This window comes from Varanus komodoensis, unplaced genomic scaffold (assembly GCF_004798865.1).
Source record: "Varanus komodoensis strain SLA01 unplaced genomic scaffold, ASM479886v1 scaffold10, whole genome shotgun sequence".
Lineage (NCBI taxonomy): Eukaryota > Metazoa > Chordata > Lepidosauria > Squamata > Varanidae > Varanus > Varanus komodoensis.
Window position 1 is genome coordinate 20,700,953 of NW_025335269.1, and position 18,123 is coordinate 20,719,075.

Below are 18,123 nucleotides of genomic sequence, written 5' to 3' on the forward strand. Positions count from 1 at the left end.
AATGTCTTGCTATTTTCTTTAGAAAGAATCAGGACACCAATCTTGCACAATTCAGCTCTGTAGTTGATGTAGAAGTGGGAAAAATTCCAAGTGGTTGATGGGATCTTGCTATTTACATGTTGGTCAGTTTGAAAACTAAGCAATATAGTTGGTTTAAGAAAAGGTAGGATGAATCCAGTTTGCTTTAGTATGGTATACAAACACAAGGAAAACAATTTCTTGACTGAGGATGAACTGTATCAGTGTGCATCTGCACATGTTTACTGTAAACATGCTTTCTTGTGAACTTGTTACATAAAAGGATTTCTTTCACAGGAGCAGTAGAAGACATTGTATGATAGATAACTACTCATAACTTGCACTAGGAGAAATTTGCTTTAAGGTGCTCCCTCCGCTCCCACCACAGCTGGTTGTATAGCAGTTAGAGTGTACTTCAGACCTCTAAGGTGCATGTTTTAAGCAACAGGAGGGAAAAAAGGAACTTGTACCATTTGGCAACATGCTGTATTGGTATTGTGTATCCTCAGGTCCTTGCAAGCAGTTGGTATAACTTTAGGTTACCACTAAATCATGAAGTGGCAGGGTTGGTCATAGAGAGCAGCATAAACTCCAAGAGCACAACTGAAAAACAAAAGCATATGTTTTTGAGCTGCATGTATATGTTTCAGAGCAAACAAAGAACAAGACAACATTTCAGAAGCCATACACACACAATATTACAAAAACATTTAATATCTTTTTATTTTCAAAGAAATCCAATATAAATAGAAATAGGAAATGCATATTTTAAAGGAACAGTCATCTCAATACATTCTGGATCGCTTTACTGTGTGTGTTTCTTCGGGAGCTTTTCGCTTTTGAGATAATCCAGTTCCATGTTGTTTGCTGTTCTGAAGAGAGACAACTGCCTCTGGCAATCGATAGCTTTCTGTTGGAGGTGGTGGGTCCTTGAAAAAAAGTGGTTACTTTTTAAAGATCCTATTTTAAGTATCATTAACTTTAGCACCAAAATTTCTATTACCTGGATCCTTCTTACCCATTATCAACATGCATATACTTACATTTCTACCCAACATTCATTCAAAGTTATTTATCTTACATTTTCTTTTCATGCCTTTACCTTAATCCTCTTGGTATCACATGGACCTTGCCTGCAGGCTTAGCCATTGCTAGAACTGACAGTTTGTTACAGCAGAAAAGCAATGGAGAAAAGAATTTACCAATTGATAGCATTATAGTATCTGCTTTCAATAAAAGTCATCTTCTTGTCCTGTCTAAAATTGAGCAAAAGTACCTCGAAATGAGGCATTTATTATTTATTCACAGAATTTTACAGTGGGCTCAGACAAAGCAGACTTCATAACTGCCCCATGTTTTCCCACATAGTTTTGGTGGTGGTGGTGGTGGTGGTGGTGTTGGAGCGGGGAGAGGATCTAGTCAGATGACCCTGCACAATGTCTTCTATTATGCTAGGGACACTATTTGGAAGCACTCCAAGCAGGTAAAGAGCAACTTAATCATTACAGCTCTTGTACCTGAAGCACAATGCAAAGCTAGGGAAATGCAAGAGTCTTTCTCACCTTTTCTCTAACCATGCGCACAATTTTTCTCTGGTTGTGGATTGGCTAAGGCTTTGTGAACACAATTGTGCATAATCAAGTAAAATAACCATAATAAAGGGGATATTATTAGATGTGGAAAGTTTTAGAAGTGTAACAAAAATGATATTCTGTCACTGCTTTACATAGCTGTATAAGCAAGTCAACTCTGCATGAACCCAGAAGTTTAAACATATTAAGAGGAAAATATGAACAAACCAGGTAGGAGAGGAGCTAAACAACAGAACTCTATCCTAGGCAAAGGCAGGGAAAAGAAATGAGCAGAGTTTAGCAGCACCACACCAAGGCACAAAAATCCTGATCATGTGATCCTAACTTTCCTGAGAAAGAAGTGATACCTCCTCACACTAAATTGAGTGATGCCTCCTTTTCTGATGTCTCCTCACACTAAACTGAAATGTAGATTGTTTTCTGGAAACCAACACAACTCATGCTACAGGTAGGCAAACCTGTATAAGGTAGTCAGCAATGTATTCCGGCTTCAGGCAGTTCACTCCCTTTGATGCAGCTTCTCCTATGTTGACTCTTATATTCTCTGGTTTCAGTTTACTGAAATCAGCAAAAAGGTGAGTCACTTCTCTAAAGGGGGGAAGCGAATGAGCAGGCAGCACCTGAAAATTCAAACACATGAAGAGATTTTGCTTGACCCTTATGTATACTATATGCATACTATTAAATTTCTACTAGCCTTGGCAATACAGTTTTCAGAAATAAACTGCAAAATAACCTCATGTGCAGCATCCTAAACTGTCTTGCAAATAACAGGACAGTCTATGTAATAAATGTTTATCTGCCCTTAGTAGTACATTATGGAACTATGGAGCAGTGCTAATGATAGTTGATCACTGCCCATTCCACTTGACTAAGGCCTCCTTACACCTCTGATAGCTCTTCTATGTTGGTACTCCCTCTTTCCTCAGCAACACCATGTCTACATGTCCTTCCTAACCTGGAAGACGCTGAGGGAGTCTGGATAGGTAAGGAACATTAGCAATGTACAACACTTTCAAATAATATGATCATGGTAGCTGTCCTCTTGTCCACATTCAATCTCCAAAGCCATTCTAGAGCCTGTTCAACCGGATGTCTTTGTTATCAACGAGTCAGTAGCTAAAAGGGAATGAGGACTTGGGTGGAATGTGGAGGCATGAATTACTTGCCACAGACAACTAAGGAAATGGCTGGCTAAATGTGAATTATACAGTGAAAAGCACCCACTTATTCTATTAAGGGAGAGCTCAACTGGGATTTAAACACAGGATTTGGGAAGGTAAGGGAATCAACTCAAGATTCTGATCTTATTTGTAAAATCAGGAATACTGTTTTCACTTTATTCCTCTGAATAGATTTCAATCAGTAACAGGTACTACAACTCTTATCACTGAAACCAATAGAAATGGTTTGAGTATGTTGAATGGATCTGGGATTGTGGGCCAGTGTGGAATCACAAGTCACTAATGCAACAAACAGCAGCAACCCAATACCCTCCTATGACTGCCAACTACATTGGCAAAAGGATAGTCAAAGAAATACCTTTCCTCCTCCTGACTCTAGAAGACGTTTGAAGCCTGCTTCCTTGGCTGGGTCCACATTCAAAATAACTCTCCAACCACTAAATGCTCCCTGCAAAGATAGGCTTATTAAAAATTAATTCCTTAATTTATTATCCTTTCCACATTGAAAGAAGCTTCATTTCTAATCTTCCATTTACGTTTAATATACTGTAGATCTTACCCAAGAGTTCTGCAGTTGGATGTTGATTCACCCAACTTAAATTGCCCCCGACACTGCTATTAGCTATAGGGGGAAAAATGTGGACACAAAAGCTGTGCCTTTATGATTTGCCTCCACAGCTAATAGTTTGGGAGAGGGGTCACATCAGGAAAGCAGTACAAGTATTGACTGCTCTTGCCCCACTTTCCATCCAGAATGGGTCTTTTAAGTAAGAGATGTTTGATCCTCAAAGAAATGCAGAGCACAAGGAGAATGAATTGTAACCTCATAATGATGGCAGTTTTGGATACTATACCTACCAGTACTTATTAGTATTTCTCAAATTATTTCCACATATGAACTATACTAAGTGTGATGATGTTTGATGATATGCAGCTCTGCAATGCAATCATGTACAAAATACATGTCAACAAAATGTGCATACACCATAATGATCTGATAAAGGCACTCAAGATATTGCTTCAGAGATTTTGGGTTCCCTCAGTCAAAATTCCACATCTAGGATGTACACCTTAACATGGTGAAGGGGTTTGTAAGTGTCAGACAAGAAGAGGAAAATGTTGCCAGGAACCCAGAGTGGCTCTGGCCTGCTTTCCTAGCAGGATCAACCAAGGTGGATTAGTCAAAAGCTGTGACACCAGAATAACATACATTCATTCTCTTCAGGAATAATAGCCGTATCAGCAAAAGAGAACTGAGGCACCAACTATGAGATGGATTGACTCCATAAAGGAAGCCAGAGTTTTGCATTTGTAAGAGCTGAGCAGGACTGTCAAGGACAGGACTTTCTGGGAGGCATCCATTTTTTTCTAGGTCACCATAATTCACCGGTAACTTGATGGCATGTGACAACAACAATCACACTCTACATCTAGAGACTGACATGGAATGTGACTTTACTGATTTCTCTGCACATCTTAAAAAGTCTTTCATCAGCAGTAAAGAAACAACTAGACAGGATTTGCAAATACCTCAATAATGCCAGTTTCCTCTCTCCGTTTTTGTATGGCTTTCCTCCATCTCATTGCTGCTACTGCTAAATTCTTCTGTACTATATTGATCCCAGGCAGAACACTGAGTATAGAGTTACTTCCCCATTCATAGTCTTCCTCCTAGAATGATGATGATCTCTTATTCATAGGAATTTGGTCGTGTTTAACAGGAAATTTAAAACAACAATCGCAAGAGCAAGTCGCTTAGATACAGCCATACTTATCAAGACAGTAAGGATGTGCTGAGTTTTCCTTGGTTTTATCTATTTACCCAGCTTGTTCCTCCCAAGCCCTTTTCAGCAAACTAAATTCAACTAAGTTGAATTCCAAAATACACATTTTTGCAAGTTTTCTAATATAGTTTAGTATCAGGAAAAATGTGTACCAAACGTGCATGTTAAGTGCAGACAAAACAGCATTTTCACAAGGTAAAATACTTGTGGGGGAATACATACATTTAAAATTCACATAAAATGGGGGAAAAGAGTTTAAATATTATTTTTAAATGCAAACCTGTATGGAAACAGGACTAAACAAGCTTTCAGTTCATTCTTCATTCCATTTACAATCCTGCCTTTCTTCCATGGAACCCAAAGCAACCAGCCAATACAGAGTTTTTCAGAGGGTTTTCTGACTCATCACTAACCACATCCAGACTTATTTAGCCTTAACAAGGTTGTTTGATGTGTTTCTGGGAGCTTTATGTTCTAGAATATGAGTAACATTAAAGTGAAGTTGCAAACAAGCCAAATTGCCCTTAATGCTGTTAAATACCTCTACAAAGTGTTGGGCTGCTCTGCACGCCTCCAGGTAGGAACGGTGAAGCACCCACTTTCCAGCTGCCATTGAGGCCAAGAATTTCTCATTGCGAAGAGGGTGTCCCACAATTGTGTGTGTGCAGCTAGGGTCAAAACACTGCTTCTCAAGCACCATCCCTCCTAAAGAATGAAATTTAACCATAGGTATTTTAAAAGGACATCCCTACTATAGGAAAGAACTATAGCACAAGCCACATAAAACAAGCAGGCCTCAGTATGCATGATGCACAGCGCAGAACTCAATCCAGCTACAGAATTTCAGAGGATTTATGAGCTTCTCACCTAGCTCTTCAATCAGATGGCAATAATCAATTCGCTCTTGAGGAATAAGGGAAGACAACTGGAATCTGAACTGTTTTTCTGGATGGCCATAGGCTTTTGGGTCCACTTTAATGACCTGAAAAGAACAGTTTGGAGATACATGGGAAAAAGATGAAAAGATAAAAAGATGCACTTGGTGGCCAGTCTTATTCTCTGTATGCCCACATGCAATGTAACTAAATAATAGACTGAGCTAATATACTCTGGAGAGGCCTGGCTACATTTGGTTATTTTAAAAAAATGTTGATACTCATATTTTCCCTTTTTTCTCAGCAAGTTTAGCTGAATTATACATCAAAGGTAAAGTCCATCTATATGAAATATCTGAAATACAGAGAACTTACAGATTTAGTTATAAGAGCTTGAATTTTAATTCTTGAATTTAACCAATATGCATATCTCAGTAAAACTGTCAAACCTTTTGAATCTCAGCAAGTATAACTCATTCCTGAATCACTATTGGTCATACTGGAATAATTTTAACTAAATAAACAGCAACTACTTCCTGTCTTACTTCTACCTCATCATTACTCTCAGGCTAGCATGAAAAAGGGGATTACAGGAGGATTTTAAAAGTAATCACTGTGAAGCAATTGAGATCCAAAAAAGTTTACTGCTGCTTGTAATCTATAATTTGTACTTTTAAGATTAATTTACGGTATCAACTGTGAAAGGTCAAAGATGAAACACTGGAATAACTTCTCAATCCAAGTATGAATAGCATATGTCTGTCATCTGGCCTACGTTTTCTTTCGGCTGGGGAGCCACAGGAGGATTTGCCAGTGGAAAGGCAATGGCAGGAGCTACTGGTGTTGGGATTAGATCTTCTTTCACAGGTGTCTCTGGATTTCTACAGATTTGAGGTTCCAAGGCTTCCATTAGATCTGTTTTGTCAAGATCATCAACACCTATAAATCAGAAAAATCACTATGTTTACTTTTACAAAGACAAACATAACATGGAACAGTTCTCAAAATAAGTGACAGAAAATGGACAAGAGAAAAATGAGTATAATTCAGGCCTGAACCTTCAGAGGTTGCTGTTTATAAAAATCTCCTCCTACACACTAATCCAAAAAATTCCTTTAGTCAGGAGTAACCCCTTTGATTTCAGTGGAATTTCCTTGAGAGAAAACATGGTTGCAACTACAGGCTAAGCATTATTTGCCTATGAAAAACAACAGATTAATTGTAAACACAGTTGTACCTTCTTGTACTTTTGAACTTCTACAAAAAGGAGAAAAGTAAAATTCTTCTACATGCAATACTGTAATGTGGATCTTTGAATAATCAAAATGCACCTTACGTTATTGACTACATAAATACTCGTACACCTTCAAGACACTTTACATGTCTCCAAGTCTGCTCCAAACACATTCTTTATGCAAAATCCACTATTCCCTCAAACCCAAAGACTTTGTGTAAAAATGGGATTTCAAATATACCAAAAAATACATAGAGGAAAAACTAGTACTAGTTTTCTAAATTAATCATCAAGATCCCCTCTGAGACAAACCAAGGAAATAATTAGCTAACAACAAACTGCTGACACAACAATATAGTAAGAGCAATCTACTTATATGCTTAAACTGTTTCTGGGTTCTACTGTCTGCCTAGGATGCTGGTGGATAAAGGCTTCCACATAATCAAATATTAAATCTTTTAAAAGCCATTTATAGCTAATATTTTATTATTTCAATTTCTGCAATGCATTTTCAATTTTTATATGTGGCGGTCATTGTTACCATCTTGTTTTTATTCATGTATGTCCTATACTTTGCATTCTTATGTTTTGAACAACACCTAGAGAAACTCATAGGACATTTAATAAATTCAATTAAAATACTTTCTCATTATTAAAATATCTTCGGTATACAGTATATATTAATATAAAGCAGTTGTTGTTAGAGAAGGGTTCTAACCTGGCCTTCTCCCAAAAATAGTAGTTACATGGAAGAATTTAAACATAAAAGGAGAAAGCATCCCAAAATCAGAAAGGCTACCTGAAGTGGCATTGCAGGCAATTTTTACCATGTGGGCAACCGTCTGCTTATACCAGTTCTTGGATGACCCATGTGCATGCAAATTATGGGGACAAGTGCACCAACTCTAATGGCATTTGCTAACACCACAAATGAAAAAAAGAGAACGACAACTAAACCCACTGCAATCCTAGAGATGTAGCTCACTCAACAGGTTCCTATGCTACGGAGCAGTCTCCCCAACATAGTGCCCTTCAGGAGTTACTGTACATCTTGATTTACAGTGAATCAACTGTATGGCAGAAGCAGACTTCCTGGCCTCCTCCTACCTATGGCAGCCCCTCCAGCCCATTGAAAGTGCTGCACAATCAACGGGCAACACTGCAGATATCAATCACATGTCAGGAGGATTTGCATAATTCTCAGCAGTGCAGGCTGATCTGTCATGCGAATCCAGCCCAGTTGGTTATTGTTGTGGGTAACAACCCATCCAGAAACAATGCGCTATGAGCAGCAAGTCACTTAGAATCCATGGTCTGTCTGGACATCACAAGAAACCATACAACTGAGGCTAATTATGCAAATCCAGCTAGCATATGGCTAACATGCACAAGCTATAGTGGCTAGGTTTGCATCATCATGGGGAAAAAACAAGCTATGGTGACTTCTTTTTCCTGCCTCCCATGTACCACTTGCATGCTGCAACCTGGCAAGACACGGGGCAGGGGGTGTCTTCAAGCAATGCTACAACAGGGGATCAGACATCATAGGAAGTTGCACACTGTGAGGGTAAAATTGCATGGCACACAATAAGGGTTAACCAAGTGGGGAAAGAAGTAAACCTGGCCAGGGGCTTATTAACCACTCATGGTTGTGAGAACCAGGTAAGAGTCTGGAGATCTGCTGAATGGGGTGAGCTGTGTGTAATGGGGGAACCCACAAGGAATCACACAGAGTTCTTCCACTACCTCTCCACTCACAGGCAGATCCAACCTCATATGTTTTGAACTAAAATTCCACCATCACTGACTGCAGCTGTGGGAAGTTGTTATCCAAAATATCTGGAGGGCATCCTGTTGGGAATGTCTGCAGTCGAGTCAACAAAGAAATGAAAATTGAAATCCAGCCCAGCTGTGTCTACTCTCTTCTTACCCATTTCAGCAATTGCTGTATCAGTCAGAGATTTTTTAACTGAAAGGTCATGCATGTTTACTGCATTCATTTGAATTTGTTCAGAATACTGGGAAGGACTATTGGGCCACTGTAGGTTGCTAGCAAGCCTTGCTCGCTCTTCTCTTGCAGTGGGATCATCCCAAACGATCTGCTCATTCTGGGATGGCTCTGTGTTGAGATCAGTCGCGAGCTGACGGGACTGCCTGAGGAATGAAACAGAAGACACACTGAGGATGTCTGCAGTGTTGATAATTCCTGGAATTCACACTACAGCAAAGGCAATATAGTACGTTAGATACAGAATACATTAAACGTAGGGCTTACTAAAATCGATGGAAGAAATTAGGCACGACATAAGCCTTACTGCTGATTTTAGTGAGAACTAAGGCTGCAATCGTAAAGTACCCTGAGAGTAAGTCCCACTGAACTTAATGGGATTGATAGCTGAATAGATACATACAGGATTGCATTCTAAGTGCAACTAACTTAGACTGGCTCCAGCCTATTGACAACAACCCATACTGGCCTTAGTTATGGCTTGGTTCATGGCCATTAATCAGTGCAGCAAAAATTACCTATTTCAATGTAAAAATAGTTACTTTTAAAAAATCTACAAAATGAGATATAGTTAAGGGGCACATTGTGTAATTTAAAGCTTTTAATCATCTATACATAGAAATACTGACATTGTGTGGTCACAAACTTCCAATTCTTAGATGGTGTGATACCTCAGTAAATAAAACAGTGTATAATAACTTTTGACAAGGAAATTAAGTTACAGAGCATCTTGAAACCAATATGCTTCTTGTACCAATAAAGTTTTACCTTGCTTATACTTAACTCAGCATCATAGACATCATCTCATCCTCAGGACCACATAGTCAAACAAAAAGCCTTATAACTTGGTCACAATATTAAGGGAGAGGTTAATTAACAGGATTGGAATTAAATTCCTGGTGGCAGCATTAGCTATCAAGAAAGTTAAAGACAGACCACATCCAAAGGAGGAAAGAAGAGTACTTGTGACACATTATTCGTGAATAACATTTATTCAGAAATCATCTGTTGCTGGAAGGCTCTATAAAATCCAGCTGGAGTTTCTCAGCATTTCTTTAGCTTTCTTGGCTTATAGTGCAGAAATCTAGGTTCCATTCACTTCCTACTTAGTACCTTAGGGCTTCCAAGACTCTGCTACGACCATTACGCACAGAACGAAGCCCATCAGGAGTGGCTGGAGAGTTGTCAAAACCATTCCGAGACAAAGAGCTCCTTTGTCCTTGCAACTTTGCCAGTGATGTTGCAGTCATGATTTCCTGTAACTGCTTTTGAAAGTTCTCCCTCATCTCCAATGTCTGTGTTAAAACTTGGGCACAAAAGAAATGCCAATAAATTATCTTTCAATTTAAAATATATCGATGTAATAACATAAAAGCCACGTGGGTCCCCTTTTCACAAACTTATGCAATATGTACAGTTACGCCTTCCATCTTTATTAAATTTTAAGAACTTACTGAAAATTACTTCATAACAAGAGCCAAGCCACACAGTAATCAGCACAGGAAGAGTTACCTCCTTTGGATGCATTTTCTGCTTTATCGATAGCAACTCCCTTATTTATTTGATCAAGAGTAACATCTTCTGGATCATTATCATCCAATGGAATATGCTAAAAGAGTAGAAATTCAGAATATGCACAAGTCACATCTCAGAACCAAATGAAGATTGAAGAAGTTTCAATGTTAAATATTGAAGCAAGAGGGATTATATACAAAATCACTTATAAATGGAAAAGATTCATCCATCCCACCATTCAAACCAATCTACTTTTCAATTACTAATACAACTGCTAACATAGGAGTAAAGACAACTGTCTCACACTGATTTAGACTGGAAGTTCATTTAGTTCTGCAGTGTCCACATGGGGTGGCAACAGCTCTTCAGGGTTCCAGGCCCGGTTCTTTCTTAACTCCACTTGGAGATACAATCAGTCCCCGAGTTACAAATGCACAAGTTACAAACAACCCATACTTACAAATGAACTGCCACAAAGCCTATTAATTTTAAAAAAATTACTGTGGAAAATAGTCATCACCATAGAGAGAGAGGAAACAGAAGGAAGGCCTCCAAAGCATCACCACAGAGAAAGAGAGAGACAGAGAGAGGAAGTGAAAGGGGAGAGAGGGAGGCCTCCAAAGCCATGCCTTCCTGCCTGGCCCATCCGGAAAGGGAAATCTCTCTGGCATTTGTTGCAAAGAGGCGGCACGGGTGAGTTTAGGCTGGGGAGGGGTTGTGTTATTCGTGATTTTTTCACTTTCAGAGGAGACATGTGTCCCTTACCCCTGGAAATGTGGAGAGCTGCCTACATGATCCGACTCACAAATTCAAATTAAAGACATAGTTCTGTTTTCTCTGGAACAGAACTAATTCATAACCCTGGGACTGCCTATATGGGGTTGAACCTGGGATTGTCTACATGCAGAGCATATAACCTAGTAGTAAGCTACAGCCCATTACATAATTTGCTTTCTCCTCTCAATCTTACCTTCACAGCAGCAACCCTGTAAGGAAAGTTGGACTCAGCGTCTGTGACTGGCCCAAAGTCACCCAGTGAGCTCCATGGCTGAGCAGAGACCAGAAACAAGATCTCCCAATAAAGTTATTGCTACCTTTATTATGGCATAAATACTGAGGCATATCAATAAAATCTACAACAATTTCATATCTACTAGATCTCAGAAGTAAGAGAAAACAATTCAGAAAGCTCTTCACTGTTTTGGTATTAATTCATCCAATAAAGATAAAATGAAGCAAAAGAAGAACAGAATAATTATAAATACTATACCTCATCTGCTTTGCCCATTTTTCCAGTTGAATCGAGCCTATCTGAGGATCCGTCATCTTGGACACCACTAATATTTAAACTCATTTTAGGATTGTATGTATGAGGATAAAGAGATTCAGGTAGTCGTTTATATTCTTGTGCACTCTGGAAAATTTAACAGGAAAAAAACAAGAAAAAGAGAAATTAATCTTGACAGAAGCAGAGGAGGGGAATGGAGCTCTCTTGTCTACAGCTTGTGTTCTTCTGCTGCAGGACCCTCTCCCAAGAGGAAAGTCTTCTACACTGCACTCCTTTGTGACTCCAGACTGATTCACTGGCTTTTCCCTACTGCCACACAGTGCTAATTTGCTTCCCAGGCAACCTTAGCAACTATTTTTGTATTATTTAGAGTAGGAGTGGGCAACTTGTAGCTCTCTGTCTAATTTCAAAAGGTTTCTACCAATGATCAGTTCAGACATACAGTGAAAGTGATAAAGGAGGACATATAAAGAGCAGTGATAAGGAAGAGAAGGGACTTTAGGGATTGGGCCTACTCCTCCTATAATACAGCCTTCAAATATTGTTTACTGATTCTGATTCAGAAGAGGCAGCATTGGATTCACAGCTGAAATGCCAAGGCACACAAAACCAGGGATAAGCCAGGGGCTGAGAACCAGGCAGTTTCCAGTTCAGGGGAGGGGATTCTGGGAGCAAACTGAGATGGGCAGGGATAGACTAACATCATTAGTCCAATTACATGCTCTCAGGTTAAGAGGCTGGACATTTTAGAAGCATCAGATGTTCTTGGCAATTGACCCATAAACAGTACAATCTATCCAGAAGGCAGAACCAGCTCTTTTAGGTTTGGAAAAGAGCAGTTCAGTATGGAACCAGTTTCATTAAGCCACTTTTTCCTAATTGGCAACTATTCTGACTTTGCATGTGTGTTTTGTTGTTGACTTATGCAATCTTCTTCTTCTGCACCGCAAAGCAGGCATACCTGGTCAGTTTTATCACAAGAAGTTTTTATTCAGAAAGTATTTTGTCCTATTTTGCAAACAAGGAAGAGGACCAGATCAGCTCAAGACAGTGGCAGAGAGAGGGGGTGGAAGCAGGCAAGAAACAAAGAGATGGAGCGAATAGTTGTGGCTGAGGGAGGGAGGGTGGAAGGGTAGCCCCATATACTATTGGTTTCAGTCTCACTTATTTTGGCTTCAGTTCCATCCACTGCCAGCATGCAGCCCCCAACAGACTGCCCTAAAGGGGATGTAACTCTTGGCAGAAAAAACTTCCCCATCCCTGAATTAGAGACTACATTTCTTATTCAGGGTTCCTTACCCACTTTTCATATAATACTTTCACATCTGCACTTAAAAGCAGACAAAGAGGAAACAATGTTGCTAAAACAACCATTTTGTTTTTGGTTTTTGTCAATTTCCCAGTCCCTGTGCCATCTCCCACTCTGTTCTGGAGAGTCTGAAGCAGACTAGGGACAGCATGGGAGCTGCAGGGAGAAATCAGAGCCTTCCATCAGCCAAGGGACACCACTGGATACAGTTCATGCAGGGCAGCCTGCTTTACCCTCATTCTAATATCATAAAGAAGCAAAGTTAATTCTCCATACCTCCAAAATCCAGTGTTCCGACACTATATGTATGCCCCTTTCTTTAGCAGATTTGTATTCCCGGCTGCTATCATTTTGCTTTCCCTGGTAGATGAAATGAGTTACAGTTTCATCAAAGCACCACCTAGAATAAATGTAAGATACCAACTTGATGTTAAGGAATTGCCAATTCCAAAGTGGTGGAGAGAGTGAGTTTAACTCTTGGGTCTTGGATTGCAGATTTGGACTCCCTGGCACCCATATACTAAATTTTTTCTCAGAAATATCACATATACCATCTTCACATGCAGGAGCTTCTACACTCCTTAAGAGAAAATCTGGATGGTAATGTTTTTCCTATGGGAAATATGCAGACAAAAATAATTGACAAATAGAATGACTAACAATGTCCTCTGCAATCACTTTCTTTTTCTCAAGAATATGAAGACAGTTATCTGAAAGGCTACTGAAAATCAAATACTCAGTTTTGGGGACATGCTTCTAGGAGGTGATTCACACTAAATTGGCCTAGTGTAAATTGCCCTAGTGTAATTGTCCCGTTTGTTTTAAAAAATATATAAAAATGCAGCTTTTATTTCAACACAACTCTTGCTTTTCAACATTAATTGTAGGCAAAGTCTGAAGTTGTGAAAAATTGCTTTTAAAGCGGACTGCAGCATTCCTACAACACAGAAATTGTCTATCTAAAACAAAGCAGGCTATTCGGTTTCCTTTGCATCTCTCCTTTTTGCACTATGACTAACAGATTGTAAGCCTGAAGGCAGAACTATGCTGCTTTCTAAAAAAATTGTTTAATAGTATCAAGAGCCAGATGTCAATATTTTCTCAGCAAAATACTTTGGTAACTCCACATACCTGTAATCCGCTCCAAGAGAGGCAGCAATAGCATTCAGCTCACCCTGCTTTTTGCTCAGCTTCTTACTCACACATATGACAACATTAGCTAGAGGTTTGGCCTCTTCCTCCTATCAAGCAATATTAAGGAAAATACAGTTATGAGTAATGTTCTCAGCACTTCTAAGGATGAATTTGTCTGCTTGTAAAGCTCTCCATTAAAAGGAAACCTGAAGTTACTTTCCTTCCTCTTCTTTCATTAGAGTAATTCAACAAGACCAAATTCATGAAGATACCTCCAGTCAGACAACTAGCAGTGCCAGCTATGATAGCAACTGATTACTTCTTTTGGGACACCTGTATCCAGGTTGCCCATTCTACTGCCCATCGTTAACAGGTGACTGGCACTGTCAGACCTAGCAACACTAACCAGCTATCCATTCCAAAAATACACATGCAGCCCATGACTGCCTGCAAGAAGGTTCTTGAACTACCCTGCATTAATGTTAAATCCCAACAGACATATATATTTGGACTGGAATAGCCAAATAGGGAAAAATCTACCCAATCAGCTTCACAGCTAAACTTACCACTTGTTGAGCTGCACTTTTCAACTGAGGACTGGCTGCAAGTGCAGCGTTTTGCCGAGCACTGTTTGCCAAAGCCAGTTTTAAGTTCCTGCCAATGACTTCTGAAAGAGGTGTACTCGGTTTTCTGTTTCGCTGGTTAAGCCCTTCAGGGGTTTCTAAAGCTGCCAAGGCATCCTAAAAAAGGCAATGAAATTAATTAATTTTTAAACGGTTCTATGCATTAAAAATCTGTTAGATAAAAACAATGCTTTACTTGTTATTAAGGACCATTTTTTTCTTCTAGTTGATGGAACAATTATGTAAGATAAGCACATTTCCTCATATATTTCAGAACTATTTCATGGTTACTGTTTTTCTTGACCAAGGGTTATATTAGTCTTACTGTGTGAAACTAAAATACTAAGAGGAAGTAAAGCAAATTGATCACCATCACAGCATTGCAGAGTCCCAGCCTAGGGGCATAAGCTTATACTGACCAGGTTAATTTGCTACCTTCCACATGCTCCTCAGCCCCACTTTGAAACATCAGCCAGCAAAGGTTGTTGAGCATGATGTGTGAACCCAGAGCACTGAGTAGTTTCAGAGCTAAACAGCAGTTAACGAAAAAACATTTTCCACTAGGTGCAAAATGCCCCAGTAATTTCCCAGAGGATGAAGATACTGGAAAGGCTTCACCATGGAGCTAGTGTGGTGTAGTGTTTAAGAACACAGGACTGGGATTCAGACAATCTGGGTTCTAGTCCCTGCTGAGCCATGTAGCCAAATGGGTGACTGGGTCAGTCACAGACTCTCAACCCAAGCCCCCTCACAGGGCTGTTGCTGTGGAGATAAATTGAGAGCAGGAGGAGACTGATATAAGCTGATTTGAGTCTTTAAAAAAGGAAAATGAGATATACATCTAATAAATAAAAATTATACCTTCTAGCACATGGTGCTGAACATGCCTTGGACCAGCAAATGCCATTAGTTGACCTCAGGATACTCCTCCAAATTCTGAAGCTGAGATAAGGTTCTTACCCAAGCCACCTGTACTCCACAGGTACTCTTCAACCTTAATTCATTCAACTCCCGCATATTTTTTGAAGCCTCTGTTCAATATATTTTAAACAAAAGTGCCAATCTCTCACTAAAATGTTTGACAGAGGCATTTAGTTTAGCTGTCATGGCAAACAGCAGAGTACATCAAATAATGTGGCATCCTATTTGCACTGCAGCTATCCCTTCTATTCCCTGCCAGGCAAAGTCCTTGAGAAATTTGCTCTTTGTTCTTGCTGTGAAACTGGGACCACAGGGTGCCAAAATAACAGAAGATGTCATGAGCGGAGCCGGCTGGTGACGGAGGTCAGACTAGATGACCCGGGAGGTCCCTTCTGACTCGCTCTGTTTCTATGTTTCTATAGGAGTTAATGCAATGGCCTTTTGCAATAGTTTGCAATGGCATTGTAGTGTTGACCTGATGGCTATTATGGAAATATAGGATGAATAAGTGAAAGATTCAGGACAACAGCTTATGCGTCCTTTGAGTACAAAAGCAGAACAAAACAGAACAAAACCTATGACTTTAGTGGCTTCTAAATGAATTCTAATGCAAAACAGAAATTAATGGAAGTAAATGTATTTTAGATGACTCATGCTCTTCCAGGAATTTTTCCCTCAGAAAATTAACTAAGCATACGAGAATTTATTATTTCCATATTTTCCCACACACATTATCTGTTAACGTTTTTATACAAACTTGGATCTAGAAAGAATAACCAGAAACAAGTCTAAAACATGGCATTTGTTTTATCAACAATATTCCTTTTCATGCTATTCTAAAAAGCTTTCTAAAGTTTTCATAACAGCTTGTTTATACTATTAAACAAAGGTTAGGGTTAGTTGCATAAGGGATCTCAAGACTCTTCATCAATAAAAGGAAACAATAAAGGGTTAGATTCAGATGTCATCATCCTTAGGGTAGATCCATTGAAATAAATGGGATTTGAGTTAATCGTGACTAAGGTCAATCCTACCAAGTTTGATAAGTGACCTCTACGTGTGGTTAAGACTGGCTCCAAGTCACCAATTACTTGGAACGTATTTTTAGTATTCTGGGCATATAAGAAGTGTTTTAGTAACACAAATAGCACAGGACTGACATTTTTATTGCAGTATTCAAAGTGTTTTCAGTTACTAAGTATTTTCAGTTATAGTAAAGGTAGTACAAGATAATAATTGGGCATGATCCACATTTCATTTCCTTTGAGGTCTTCAAGAAAAAAAAATCAAAGATGGTATGTGTTGTACATTGACATGCTAAGAGCTGAGATTCATAGATACACTACTAGAACAAGGTTTCCAAGACATTTACCTTGACATCAAAAGAAGGTTTGAAGAGCTTGTCTTTTGATAAAAATTTAGAAGGTGTATCCAGATGCAAAGATGGTTCTTTCTGTACTGGTTTCCCTCCTGCTGGAGAGCTTTGTTTTTTACCAATACGGTGTGAGATAACAGCCTGGAAAGCTTTACTCTGGAACCGGTTTATATCCAGAGGGGTAACTGCAGTTATCTTCCCAGTTTCAAAGAGATTTCTAGGTTGATCAGGTGTATTTGGAGCACTTGTCTCTGCTTCATCTGGCTGATTTCTGAACCTCTCCTTTTCTTGAAAGTTTAAAAAGCATCATTTTAAAAAACCTTATTTCTCTATTGAATGCAATTTTTCTTAAGTACAGTGGTACCTTGGCTCACGAAATTAATCCGTTCCAGGACTCTGGTTGTGACCCAAATTGGTCGTGAGCCAAGTTAAATTTCCTCATAAGCGTCAATGTAAATAAGGTTAATTCGTTCTGTAACCATTTTTTTAATCAGAAAAATGTGAAGCAAAGTGACAAAAAACAACGATCGCAGCCATCTCCCCCTCCCCACCCCAAGCACAAGCGCGGCCATCTCCCCGCCCCCACAGCACGACCAAGATTGTACCTGTCATCCCTGCACGCACCGTCATTCCCACATGAACCGTCATCCCAGCACGCTGGGACGGGGGAGAGACAGGCGCAATCACGGGCGTACTGGGGGAGAGAGAGAGACAGGCGCGAACGGAGTGTGCTGGGGGACGGAGAGACGGGCGCGAACGGAGTGTGCTGGGGGACGGAGAGACGGGCGCGAACGGAGTGTGCTGGGGGACGGAGAGACGGGTGAAAATGGGGCGTGCTGGGAGAGATGGGCGTGAACTCCACCATTCCACCCCCCCCCCAGCACAATCACGGCCATCTTCCCACTTGGGGGGCGGTGGGGAGATGGCCACAACTGTTCTGGGGGCGGGGGGGGGGAGATGGCTGAGATTGCACCCATCTTTCCTGCAGGAGCGCACCCGTGATCACTCATGTCTTCCCTGCATGAAGGCAACTGCGATCGTGGCCATCTCCCCACTCGGGTGGGGCCGGGGGAGATGACTGCGATCTTGGTTGCCACCCAATGTGAAGTTCGCAACCCAAGTCAACATTTTCATTAAATTTTTGTTCTGTGACCCGATTTGGTCAAGAACCGAGGCGTTTGTGAGCTGAGGTACCACTGTATTATTCTAACATTTCATTTAAAATAAATTCAGTTTTGCATAGATTTTTGTACAATTCACACC

General features: G+C 40.0%; 1 protein-coding gene across 3 annotated transcripts in view; it reads right to left on the minus strand.

Annotated features, from left to right (window-relative positions):
* Nucleotides 1–714: 714 nt before the first annotated feature.
* TOPBP1 (DNA topoisomerase II binding protein 1) overlaps nt 715–18,123 on the minus strand; it is a 33,654-nt gene continuing 16,245 nt past the window's right edge. For all 3 annotated transcript variants that reach the window (XM_044456017.1, XM_044456009.1, XM_044456026.1), the window contains exons 14-28: nt 16,858–17,147; nt 14,508–14,681; nt 13,939–14,048; nt 13,084–13,207; nt 11,481–11,624; nt 10,208–10,304; nt 9,809–10,001; nt 8,618–8,841; nt 6,229–6,392; nt 5,446–5,560; nt 5,120–5,283; nt 4,325–4,465; nt 3,153–3,242; nt 2,069–2,230; nt 715–947 (exon numbers count right to left, since the gene is read on the minus strand). In XM_044456017.1, coding sequence (XP_044311952.1) covers nt 804–947; nt 2,069–2,230; nt 3,153–3,242; nt 4,325–4,465; nt 5,120–5,283; nt 5,446–5,560; nt 6,229–6,392; nt 8,618–8,841; nt 9,809–10,001; nt 10,208–10,304; nt 11,481–11,624; nt 13,084–13,207; nt 13,939–14,048; nt 14,508–14,681; nt 16,858–17,147 — 2,336 coding nt within the window. In that variant the 3' untranslated portion in view covers nt 715–803. The remainder of the gene's footprint in view (nt 948–2,068; nt 2,231–3,152; nt 3,243–4,324; nt 4,466–5,119; nt 5,284–5,445; nt 5,561–6,228; nt 6,393–8,617; nt 8,842–9,808; nt 10,002–10,207; nt 10,305–11,480; nt 11,625–13,083; nt 13,208–13,938; nt 14,049–14,507; nt 14,682–16,857; nt 17,148–18,123) is intronic.